The 12,344-nt window shown below is 36.5% G+C and overlaps 1 protein-coding gene across 1 annotated transcript; it reads left to right on the forward strand.

Annotated features, from left to right (window-relative positions):
* Positions 1 to 3,485: 3,485 nt before the first annotated feature.
* rasd1 (RAS, dexamethasone-induced 1) lies at positions 3,486 to 5,134 on the forward strand. The gene is made up of 2 exons (XM_041229227.1): positions 3,486 to 3,913; positions 4,140 to 5,134. The coding sequence occupies exons 1-2, from the start codon at positions 3,643 to 3,645 to the stop codon at positions 4,664 to 4,666; spliced, it is 798 nt and encodes a 265-aa protein (XP_041085161.1). The 5' UTR covers positions 3,486 to 3,642; the 3' UTR covers positions 4,667 to 5,134.
* The last annotated feature ends 7,210 nt before the right edge of the window (positions 5,135 to 12,344 follow it).

Raw genomic sequence — 12,344 nt, forward strand, 5'->3', positions numbered from 1 at the left:
GCAATTTTCAAATAGTGCCACAGATTCTCAATGGGATTGAGATCAGGACTTTGACTGGGCCACTGTAGGACATTCACCTTTTTGTTCTTGAGCCACTCCAATGTTGCTTTGGCCTTGTGCTTGGGATCATTGTCCTGCAGAAAGGTGAATTTCCTCCCAAGCTTCAGTTTTTTAGCAGACCGAAGCAGATTCTCTTGCAGTATTTTCCTGTATTTTGCTCCACCCATTCTTCCTTCAATTGTAACAAGATGCCCAGTCCCTGCTGATGAGATGCATCCCCACAGCATGATGCTGCTACCACAATACTTCACTGTAGGGATGGTGTGTCTTGAGGCATGGGCAGTGTTAGGTTTGCGCCACACATAGCGCTTTGAGTTTTGGCCAAAAACCTCTATCTTGGTCTCATCTGACCACAAAACCTTTTCCCACATCGCAGCTGGGTCACTCTCATGCTTTTTGGCAAACTCCAGACGTGCTTTCAGATGGTACTTTTTGAGTAACGGCTTATTTCTTGCCACCCTCCCATACAGGCCAGTGTTATGCAGAGCTCTTGATATGGTTGACTGGTGCACCATTACTCCACTCCCAGCCACTGAACTCTGTAGCTCCTTCAAAGTGATTGTTTGTCTCTCTGTGGCTTCTCTCACAAGTCTCCTTCTTGTTTGAGCGCTGAGTTTTGAGGGACGGCCTTTTCTTGGCAGTGCCTGGGTGGTGTGATGCAGCTTCCACTTCTTGATTATTGATCCAACTGTGCTCACTGGGATATCCAAACACTTGGATATTATTTTGTACCCTTTCCCTAATCTATGCATTTGTATTACTTTATCTCTAACTTCTGTAGAATGCTCTTTGGTCTTCATTTTCCTTCATATTCACAGCCTTACCAATGATCCTTCAACAGTGGGGTTTTTATCCAGAAAATGTGACAAAAACTTTAATGGTTCACAGGTGGAGGTCAATGGTAAAGTAATTGCATCCTCCTTAGGGCAATTTCTTTCAATGGTGCAAACTGGGAGCTTCCACAGCACTGGGGTTGAATACTTATGCAAGCAAGATATTTCAGTTTTTTATTTTTCTTAAAAATATTTCCCAACATAAAAGCAATGTCACCTTACAATAATTGATTCTGAGTTTAAGCTTTTTAAAATAAAATATCGAACAAAACGAAATTTCAATGTACCATTTGTAATTCAGTAATATGAGAGAATTGGTCACAGGTCTGAATACTTTTGCAAGGCACTGTATATATATATATATATATATATATATATATATATATATATATATATATATATATATATAAACATATCCATATGAAACAATTCTATCAAAATATTTTATAAAATAAATGTATATTATGGTCACTTTGATACATTGTTAACAATACAGTTTACACAAACTGTGCGACACGCTGTTGTTTTAGTCGTCAGCAGGGGATAAACTATATATATATATATATATATATATATATATATATATATATATATATATATATATATATATATATATATAGTTTTGCACTACTGGCTGACCGCGGCTGTGATTGGTTTAGTTTGACTTATTGTTTGCTCTGTGATAGATGTGGTCTTTTTTTAATGCTGATGTAGAACTGTAGGACTAGTGCTTGTTTATAGGTATATGCGATTCCCCCCACCCCCTCCTACAGCTCACACACTGGCATACGGCCATGTGTTTCTCAATAGTTTGGGAACCGGAATCGGACTCAAAATACCCGGTTCCAATGACAGATACCTGGTTCGGACCCGACCCAAAAATCTCCTGAAATGCACATCATTAGCTGGTGTAGTGATATTTGTGGTACATCTTGTACTGTGCTTGCCCGGTCATGCGCAAATGATTATATCTCAGAAGACAATGAAACGTCCATCTGAAAGGGCTACGATCAGTGCTGGGCACGTTACTAAAAAAAAGTAACTTTTTGCTCGATACTCGTTTCTTCAGAAAGAAAACGAATATGTCCTTACTATCCGAATATGTCCATTACTAAATAAAACAAGTAGCGTGTTATATTACTCGTTATATTACTTGTTATTTTACTTGTTATATTTCCTTCTTTTGTCTTGTCCTGCGAAACAGTTGTTGACTATAGTTTACAATTTAACTATATGTCTGGTCATGCATTTATTAAATGTGACAAACAGTTTTTTTTAAAAATGTTTGTACTATAAAAAAACAAAACAAAAAAAAAACATCTCTTGTAATTTACTGGATACAGCCAATAGGAAATTATAATAATTACAATATATGCGACTTTGTGAAAGTCATAAGGAGAGAAAAAAAAAGAAACTTAAGTTACATAAGACTTTTTATAAGAAAATAGACAGCGTTAGTTGGGAAAAACTGACATAATGTGTAAAAAACTTTGTTCTAGATAAAATACTTCACGTAATAAATGTATTTTGTAGATAAATAGGCATCAATTATACTGTAGTATTTTTCGTGTATGTATTTAAGTTCTTCAAAGACTACATTCAGTCAAACTATTTTAAACGTTTTGTTTATAAATCTAAATAGTCCTTGTATCGCATCACAAAAAGCATAGGTTACTGAAGGCGCATCTGTTTAAGTTTAAACTCAAAGAAAGAACAGCTATGGTGCTCTCTAGTGGATTAAGAGTGCAACTCTGCCTTGCAGAAGAATTTTTTTTTTTGAGCTTGGGAACTGGAAGTGTCTTACTGGGAATGTATGGTCCAACACGTTTTCTAGAACGTTTCATTAAGATTAGAAACATCACAAAACAAAACATCCATTTACTTATTTGTTTAAGCACGCTGTTTGGCTGCGACATTTGGTGCATAGGCGCATGAAGAGTCGTTTGCTGCGACATATGGTATTTTGCATTTGAAAACATATACTCAAATCTGTTACATTACACAAAACGGATCAATGCTTAAGTTACATGAATAATACTGGACCATACTGTGCGCGGAGAACTCATCATTTGTGTATTTCAATATATATATATATATATATATATATATATATATATATATATATATATATATATATATATATTAAGTTCGTGCTTCAAAAACCTTTAAAAAGTAAAATTAGCCTCAAATTAACTCTTGGACGTCAGAAGCATTTCACTATATCCGTTTCGAATTATGTACAACTAATGTTGTGAAACTCGGAAAAGAGTGTTTAATTATTAAATTTAAACAGAAATGTTAAATAGTTACTAACAACTTTATTGTTGAAATGACATGAATTCTGTACTGTGATGTTAAAGTTAAGCAGAACCACTTATTTAAAAAAAAGTTCGATTTTTTTTTTTTTTTTTTTTTTTTTTTTTTTTAAACGGTGACATACAAAAAAAAATCAGTTTATCTCCAAGTGTGTTTGCTGTTTTCTTTTTCTACACATTCTTGCCATGTTCCCAGTCTCACACACTGACGCAAGAACTGGCACCTGTTAATTTATTTTCACAACATTGGACACAGTGCTGCGTTGTTGATGACGTACCCTTGGGGGGTGGGGGGGTGTATGCGAGGTCTACTATAAAGGAATAGCTGGCTCCAGTCACCAGCTCAGAACAGCTCCAGTGCTGAACTAACAACGTCCAGTAATAAATTGTACTCTTTGTTGCTGCAAACGCAATTTGGGAGCTATACAACAACCATGATTAAGAAAATATCACCCTCTGAGAATGATTTTGACATCCCAGCCAAGAACTGCTACAGGATGGTGATTTTGGGTTCCACAAAGGTCGGGAAAACCGCAATCGTATCCAGGTTTTTGAATGAAAGGTTTGATGACCAGTACACGCCGACTATTGAGGATTTTCACAGAAAGTTTTACAGCATCAGGGGAGAAGTGTATCAGCTGGACATTTTAGACACCTCAGGAAACCACCCGTTCCCTGCTATGAGACGGCTATCCATACTTACAGGTAAATTGAGTTTTTAACACGTTTTGCAATGCAGATAAGCGAGCATGTTTTAAAAAAAAAGTAAATTGATTCATTGCTTAAATTCACATGGAGTGTTGTATTAATATATTGGATATATTAAGGTTCTGCGTTTGATAATTCCGGTTCCAGAGAAATAAAAATGTAGTGTTGTTGCTTGTGTTTTGTTTAAACAGTTTTACTCAATTTTGCTTTGCTGTTTTCGCAGGTGACATCTTCATCCTGGTGTTCAGTCTTGACAGCAAGGGCTCCTTCGAGGAGGTCCAGCGGCTGAAGCAACAGATATTCGAAACAAAGTCCTGCTTGAAAAACAAAACCAAGGAGAACGTGGACGTGCCGTTAGTGATCTGTGGAAACAAGGGAGACGGGGATTTCTACCGCGAAGTGCAGCCCGAGGAAATCGAGCAGCTCATTGCGGGAGATAGCTCCTGCGCCTACTTTGAAATTTCAGCTAAGAGAAACACCAACGTGGACAAGATGTTTCAGACCCTGTTCAGCATGTCCAAGCTGCCGAGCGAAATGAGCCCGGACCTGCACAGAAAGGTATCGGTGCAGTACTGTGACATTCTGCACAGAAAGTCTATCAAGAACAAGAAGCTAAAGGATGACGGTGCCTATGGAATTGTTGCGCCTTTCGCACGGCGCCCGAGCGTCCACAGTGACTTGATGTATATCAAGGAAAAGGCAATTGGTGGAGGCCAGGGTAAAGACAAAGAGAGATGCGTCATTTGCTAAATACTGACTGTATGTTAATGTACTGGAAAGAACATGGTCCAAGTATGTCTTGGCTGAGGGGTTTCAGTATCCCCTTGAATGCATGGGCACAACAGCTTTGCTGGCAGTTCAGGTCTGGTTTGAGCTTCTGTCTACAGCGTGCGGAGTCTTAGAGGTATGATAGATGCGCGAGGCGCGTACTATGTGTACAAGACTAAAAAAATGTTTTGAGGAGTGAAATGAAGGCAATGTGCTTAAGATACACGAAAAACATACACAAATGCTTTAGAGTGTTTTTATTAGAAAAAATACAACAAAACTTCAGGGTAGTGGAAATGTGATTTAAAAAAACTAATTGTTTACATTTTGTAATATATTTGATAATACAAAAAAGCAATGTTTTTTGCAACATGAACAAATGTTTATTGTGAACTTTATTATTTACACTTGTGAGGTGTTGAGTTAAAAAATAAAATGTTTGGTAAATAATTGTTGTCTGAACTATCATTTCATTATTACACCTTTACCTTAATTTTTTCAATCTTTAATTCCATACCCACTCCCCAAACACATCCTTATTATTGGATACACGAGTAAAATCTGAAGTATAATGTCTATTTTCATTCAAATCAATGTTGCTTTTCTTTATGAGAAAAACTAAAACTTACAAGCAATTCTTACCATTTGATAATTTCAGCCACACTATCTTAATTTCAACAATTTCCTGAAAATTCCTTGAAAATGTCTGCTTCAACAGGTTGCTTGAAAAGTTGCATGACTTCCTGATGTTGCTTTACCGACACTGAGTAAAAACAAACTGGTGTTGGTCTACTAGGTTTTACTCAAAACAATTTCACAACTATTCAATCACAAAACAGGTAATCCCACAGTGCTAAAACAATCTACACTTAGAGCAGATAACAGCTACAATAAAAAAAAAGCTTTGTCTAATAGAAAACGTTAAATGTTTTCCTATACGAAAATTAAAAAGGGTGTGTACATATACACATCAACAAAATGTATTGCCAAAATCAGTTTTTACACTTTCCTAAATACAAAATAGTAAACATGTACAAAATAAACAAGTATTGGTGCTGATATTAATAAAAAAAATATATATTAAAATGATTCAATGCTGGGCTAAAAATAAGGCAATATATTTATATCAGCCACAGAATCCCCACTGGGTCACTGTTTCATTTTTAATACAATGCTCGTGCATCAGCCAAACTGTTTGGAAATGTACAAACTTTTAAATGGCATAATTCTGTATCTCCAGTGCTGAAATCAGTCTACTGCTCAGGTCTGCCATGTCCACTGATCTTTACTAGTCTGTCGCAGCAGTTTGACATTGTTAGTGCAATGCTATAAAGATTTAAACATGCCTAGACTGCTGACATTGCATGCATTTAAGTTTTAGGTCTGCAGTTTCGAAAAGAGTTATGGCTTCAGATTTCTTTTTTATAAAAATATATCTCCTGTTTGTTATTCCAATATACTGTGCTTTGACTTTTTAAATGCTGTGAATGTAGAAGATTTGGGCAACTTTCATGAGATTTGATTGGCTCTTGTAATGCTGAAATTTGCATATATCCCGATTACCCTTTGTTCTCTGTGTATATCTATGACACATATATCTAGATAGATATATATATAATATTATATATATCATATATATATTATATATATAGTAGATATTATCTCGATAGATAGATATATATATAGATAGATAGATAGATAGATAGATAGATAGATAGATAGATAGATAGATAGATAGAACAAAGGGTTATCGGGATATATGCAAATTTCAGCATTAAAACACAGCTTGGAAAAATAACCACCTCTTTTTGGTTAAACAGCATCACATGACTGTGCATATATATATATATAGACACACACACACACACACACACACACTGTGTGTGTGTATATATCTCATATACCATGGCTTGCATACTACTGAGCAGCTTCACACTAAATAAATCACTACGCATCAGTACATTTTAAATTCATTGACAAACTGCCATTTTATTTGTTATTAGTTACAAAACCACTGCCAAAAATGAATGGTATTTAACTTATGTAATTTAATATATAATATATTTAATATATTTGATGAAAATCCACATAACTGGTACAACACCAACTTTGAGTGAAGACAGCAGTCCATCTGAATAATAAATAAATAAAATAAGTGCACCAGCAAGAACAGACACAACAGTAGAGGAGGAACAGCTAAATGAAACAGAAGAAAACAAAGACTGAAAAAAAAATAAAATACAGTATGGGCTGGTTAATGTACTTAAAGAAAAAAAATGGACATTCATTTTATGGAAATAAATCCAAAAAAATCTCAACAACATATTAGAATTTTACGCCAGTGCAAGAAGTTAAATTAAGGACCAGTATTCAGTCTCCAGTTTTATAATGCTGAGCTGGACTAAACACATATTTTAACAGTAGAAGTTTTAACATCTCTGCTGACAGCGAGTCTAAAACCAGCAGTAATGTATTCATGTCGGTCAGGAAAACGCTTAGAACCTTGGCCAGACACGACCCCCCCGAATTACCAGCCTGGATTTTAAACATCTGCGGGAAACTGAGGTAGGCCTACTGTCCCTTGACACCGCTGTCAGATTGGTGCGTAAAGTCTGGTTCAATTGTCAATTTAATCTGGCATGGTATATATCATGGGAACCGCAAGGCCCGTCGTGGTTTATACTTTACACACACACACACACATATATATCAAGAGACAAGAGGTTGTCGGTAACAGAACAATGTACTGTGTAAACCTTTTTGTTTTTGTGTGTGAAATAAAGAATTAAGTGTTTTGTGATCAGAAAACAGCTTAGCTGTCCGATGTAGTGAGAAACGGGAGAGAAACAGTGTAGTTAGAACATGTGGGAAGTTAGGTTTGTGTTTTGTTTATTTTTGGTTTTCTGTAAATAATAATAATGGCACAAAAGTGCTTAAAATTTCAATTTCTTTGTCTGGGTCTGCTGAAAAAGGGCAATCAAACCTTGGAAACAAGTGAAATCTTTCACAATATATGTGTGTGTGCATGTATGTAAGCAATTAGGCACAACAAGGTGTGGGATACACTCTAATATCCACACACCCCAGGTGCATTATAAATCATTGTATTCATTGAAAAAATTATTATTATTTTATTTTTATTTTGTTTTTTAATCAAAGTTGAACTGATTAAAAACAAGCAGCACTATTTATAGATGTTAAATTGAACACTACCATTGAAATTGCAGCTTTGAAAATTTGTAAACTTGGTTGCTTTTCTGCAAAGGAGAATCCGCCCTTAACCAATACGTCATCAGGAAGCACCTACAGTGCCGAGAAAATGTTTGTGAACCCCAATGGTAATTATGGAATTAGTTTTACCACGATAGCCTTCTTGAATCAAAGCCAGTCTTTTCTTAAATATGAAATAGGGCTTATATTAACCAATTCCATGTCTTTTGAAACAAAATGGTGCATGAATTAGACAAACAATGAGTAATTAAGATTCAGGGTATGTGAAAACAAAAGTGAACCCATGGTTTTATCAGCTCAATTAAGGGTGATAATTAGAATCAGGTGTTTAAATAATTAGGTAGATCTTCAGGTGAGTTTGGGAGGCCCCACCCTATATAAAGATCAGAAACTTTGTGAATTTGGTCTTCACCATACAGGTGTGTGAAAACACATCATGCCACGATCAAAAGAAATCTCTGAGGACCTAGAAAAAGTTATTGATGCTCTCAGTCTAGAAAGGGTTACAAAACCATTTCTAAGGATTTGGGGCTCCATCAATCCACTGTCAGACAGATAATCTCAAATGGAGAAAGTTCAAGACCACAGTCACTCTACCCAGGAGCGGTCGTCCTACCAAAATCTCTCCAAGAACAAACCGGAAAATAATCAAGGAAGTCACAAAGAACCCCAGAGTGACATCCATGGATCTGCAGACCACTCTCGTCTTGGCTAATGTGAGTGTTCATGACTCAACTACCACAAAAAGACTGAACAAGAATGGTGTTCATGGAAGGATAGCCAGGAGGAAACCACTGCTCTCTAAAAGGAACATTGCTGCCAGTCTGAAGTTAGCCAAAGAGCACACAGATGATCCACAAGACTTCTGGAACAATGTTCTCTGGACAAACAAGTCAAAGGTAGAACATTTTGGCCTCAATGATAAACGTTATGTTTGGCAAAAACCAAACACTGCGTTTGAACAGAAGAACCTCATCCCAACCGTCAAGCATGGTGGTCGGAGTGTAATTGTTTGGGGCTGCTTTGCTGCCTCAGGACCTGGACGGCTTGCCATCATTGACATAACCATGAATTCTGCATTGTATCAGTAGATTCTAGAGGAGAATGTCAGGCCATCTGTGAGCTGAAGCTAAACCGAAAGTGTCATGCAGAAAGACAATGATCCTAAACATACAAGCAGATCTACAGAAGAATGGCTGCACAAGAAGAAATTCCGTTTTTTTTAGAATGGCCTAGTTAAATTCCTGACCTAAACCCCATCGAAATGTTGTGGCAGGACCTGAAGCGAGCTCTCCATGCAAGGAAGTCCTCAAATGTCACTGTGTTGAAGCAGTTCTGCTTTCAAAATTCTAGGGGCATATGGATATCTATAAGTAATTTGCCCCGTTTTGAAAGAGTTTCAACCCATGGGAATACCACCACCATATTTTGTATGGATGGTGTGTCTTGGGCAGTGTTAGGTTTGCGCCACACATAGCGCTTTGAGTTTTGGCCAAAAACCTCTATCTTGGTCTCATCTGACCACAAAACCTTTTCCCACAGCGCAGATGGGTCACTCTCATGCTTTCTGGCAAACTCCAGACGTGCTTTCAGATGGTACTTTTTGAGTAATGGCTTCTTTCTTGCCACTCTCCCATACAAGCCAGTGTTAAGCAGAGCTCTTGATATGGTTGACTGGTGCACCATTACTCCACTCCCAGCCACTGAACTCTGTAATTCTGTAATTCTGTAGCTCCTCCTTGTTGGCCTCTCTGAGGCTTCTCTCACAAGTCTTAACTTCTTGTTTGAGCGCTGAGTTTTGAGGGACAGCCTTTTCTTGGCAGTGGTGTGATGCAGCTTCCACTTCCTGATTACTCATCCAACTGTGCTCACTGGGATATCCAAATACTTAGATATTATTTTGTACCCTTCCCCTAATCTATGCATTTGTATTACCTTATCTCTAACTTCTGTAGAATGCTCTTTGGTCTTCATTTTCCTTCAGATTCACAGCCTTACCAATGATCCTTCAACAGTGGGGTTTTTATCCAGAAACTTTAATGGTTCACACGTGCAGGCGAATGGTAAGGTAATTGTGTCCTCGTTAGGGCAATTTCTTTCATCGGTGCAAACTGGGAGCTTCCACAGCACAAGGGTTGAACACTTATGCAAGTAAGATATTTCAGTTTTTTATTTTTCTTAAAAATATTTCCCAACATAAAACCAATGTCACCTTACAATAACTGATTTTGAGTTTAAGTGTTTTAAAATAAAATATAGAACATAATGAAATTTCAATGTACCATTTGTAATTTAGTAATATGAGATAATTGGTTAGGGGTCTGAATACTTTTGCAAGGCACTGTGTATATATTCAAGATTTAAGAATATAAACCAATTTTAAATTTGCCTTGGAGAGTCAAAAACATTTCAAAACATACAGTACTGTGCAAAAGTTTTACGCAGGTGAGAAAAAATGCTGTAAAGTAAGAATGCTTTCAAAAATAGACATGTTAATAGTTTATATTTATCAATTAACAAAATGCAAAGTGAGTGAACAGAAGAAAAATCTACATCAAATCAATATTTGGTGTGACCACCCCTTGCCTTCAAAACAGCATCTATTATTTTTTTGTCTTTTTTAAAGCATTCTTACTTTATAGCATTGTTTCACACCTGCCTAAAACTTTTGCACAGTACTATATAACCACCACACTAGTATATAATATAAACCACATGACCTTTTCTATCCCTGGCTCATAGAAATCTTGAAGTGTGCAAAGTTTCATAAAACTAGTTTAGTATCTGTCTAAACTTTTTAAACAGAGAAAAAAGGAGGAAGAACAACATTTCTTACTCGTTGACAGATATTTGTGCATTTGAGAGTATATAGATCTGTTCTAAGGTCAAATGTCATTCCTCAAACTTAGACCTCTATACAGTGACACAGTAGTTTTACGCCAGTCTTTATTCTTACTTGGCTGAAGTCACTACTGACAAATGTGCAGGGGTTGGACAAAAAATAATTGGTTGAAAAATAAAGATGATTCTGGTGGAATGATGAAAACTTTCTGATAGCAGCAAAACTGCTTATGAAAGCATGAAAAACTATCCAGGGAAACACAGCTTCCAGGATTTAATCACTCAATGCTGTTAGGTTGCAAAGAGACATAGCATTTGTTATTTCTGTCAATCTTTCCAATATAAACAACTTTCCTTATAATATCACATAGCTTTACAGCAATTGTTGTCTCTTTCAGTACAACTAATCTGATATGAGACATTGTTCCTCTTGTGGTAGCATCACTCCAAAAAGGTGTAATCTCTGCTTCATAAAACTGTACCAAGATAAAAGACAAATTTGCTTGGCAGTGTGGTACATGCACTATAGACTTTATTAGACCAATATTTCCATTTCTAAGTTCAGCTGTATAACTATTTTGTTTGTGCACTTCCTTTTATTAGCACTCCCTCAAAGAATTCTGCTCCTACAAAGTTATAATTGACAGCTGCTCTGCATACGGACAGCAAAGTAAGTTCCTCTGATGAGTTCAGAACTCTTTGGACTGGTCTTCCAAGAAGGACAAGGTCTTATTCCAAAACATTTGCATTTGTTATTAATGGATAACCATGCACCATTCATTGACATACTTTTCAACTAAATATCATTCTCTGTTCTGGATTCTCTCAAAGTGGCATAGATTTCAAAGTTACAAAATTATGTGCAATCTGTTTGTTCCATGGCACAATTTTTTTAAGTTTTTGATTGTGCCCCTCAAAAGTAAAGGCAGAAGTATGCCAAAGGGGCACATATCCTAACAGCATCAAATAGATGCATAAGCTGATGTTCATTGTTTGACAAACTACATTATATGTATTGCAGGCCTTTCTTTCACAAATATTCTAATTTTAATGTTGACATTGACCAGTCATGTTCAGATACAGTCTGTTTAAGAAAGCAGAATACGGCATTGTCTAAAAGCACCCAGTGTCTCAGGAATCGCTACGTACAATCTCAGTACATGCATTTCTCTGTTTTGCAATGCTCTCTCACTGCGGTCTATAAGATGCTCATAGGTTCTTATTCCATCTTCTTCAGGTGGCTACACCTTTGTGAACCCTCTTCCTTTAGGTACAACTATAACTTTGTTTAAGCAATAGCTGCATCCGTAGGTTCCACTGAACTATTGGATGCATCGCAAGAACAGATGATTTTGAGACACATGTTTTCTAAGTTTGTGGATGCACCCAGTTAACACCTTCTATGTTTATCTGTTCAATGACATCAACAAACTGTTTTAAAAATGTTGGCATTACAGACTTCTCCTTTCCAGACGAGATACAAGCAAGAAACAGCTTGAAACGAATGGTTGGTGGGAATTCATTAATCACACACCAAATTGGCCACAAAAGAACATGCAGATGTCTTAAAAACAGGTGCCCCTGCACA

Source organism: Polyodon spathula, chromosome 26 (assembly GCF_017654505.1).
Source record: "Polyodon spathula isolate WHYD16114869_AA chromosome 26, ASM1765450v1, whole genome shotgun sequence".
In the NCBI taxonomy this organism is placed as follows: Eukaryota; Metazoa; Chordata; class Actinopteri; order Acipenseriformes; family Polyodontidae; genus Polyodon; species Polyodon spathula.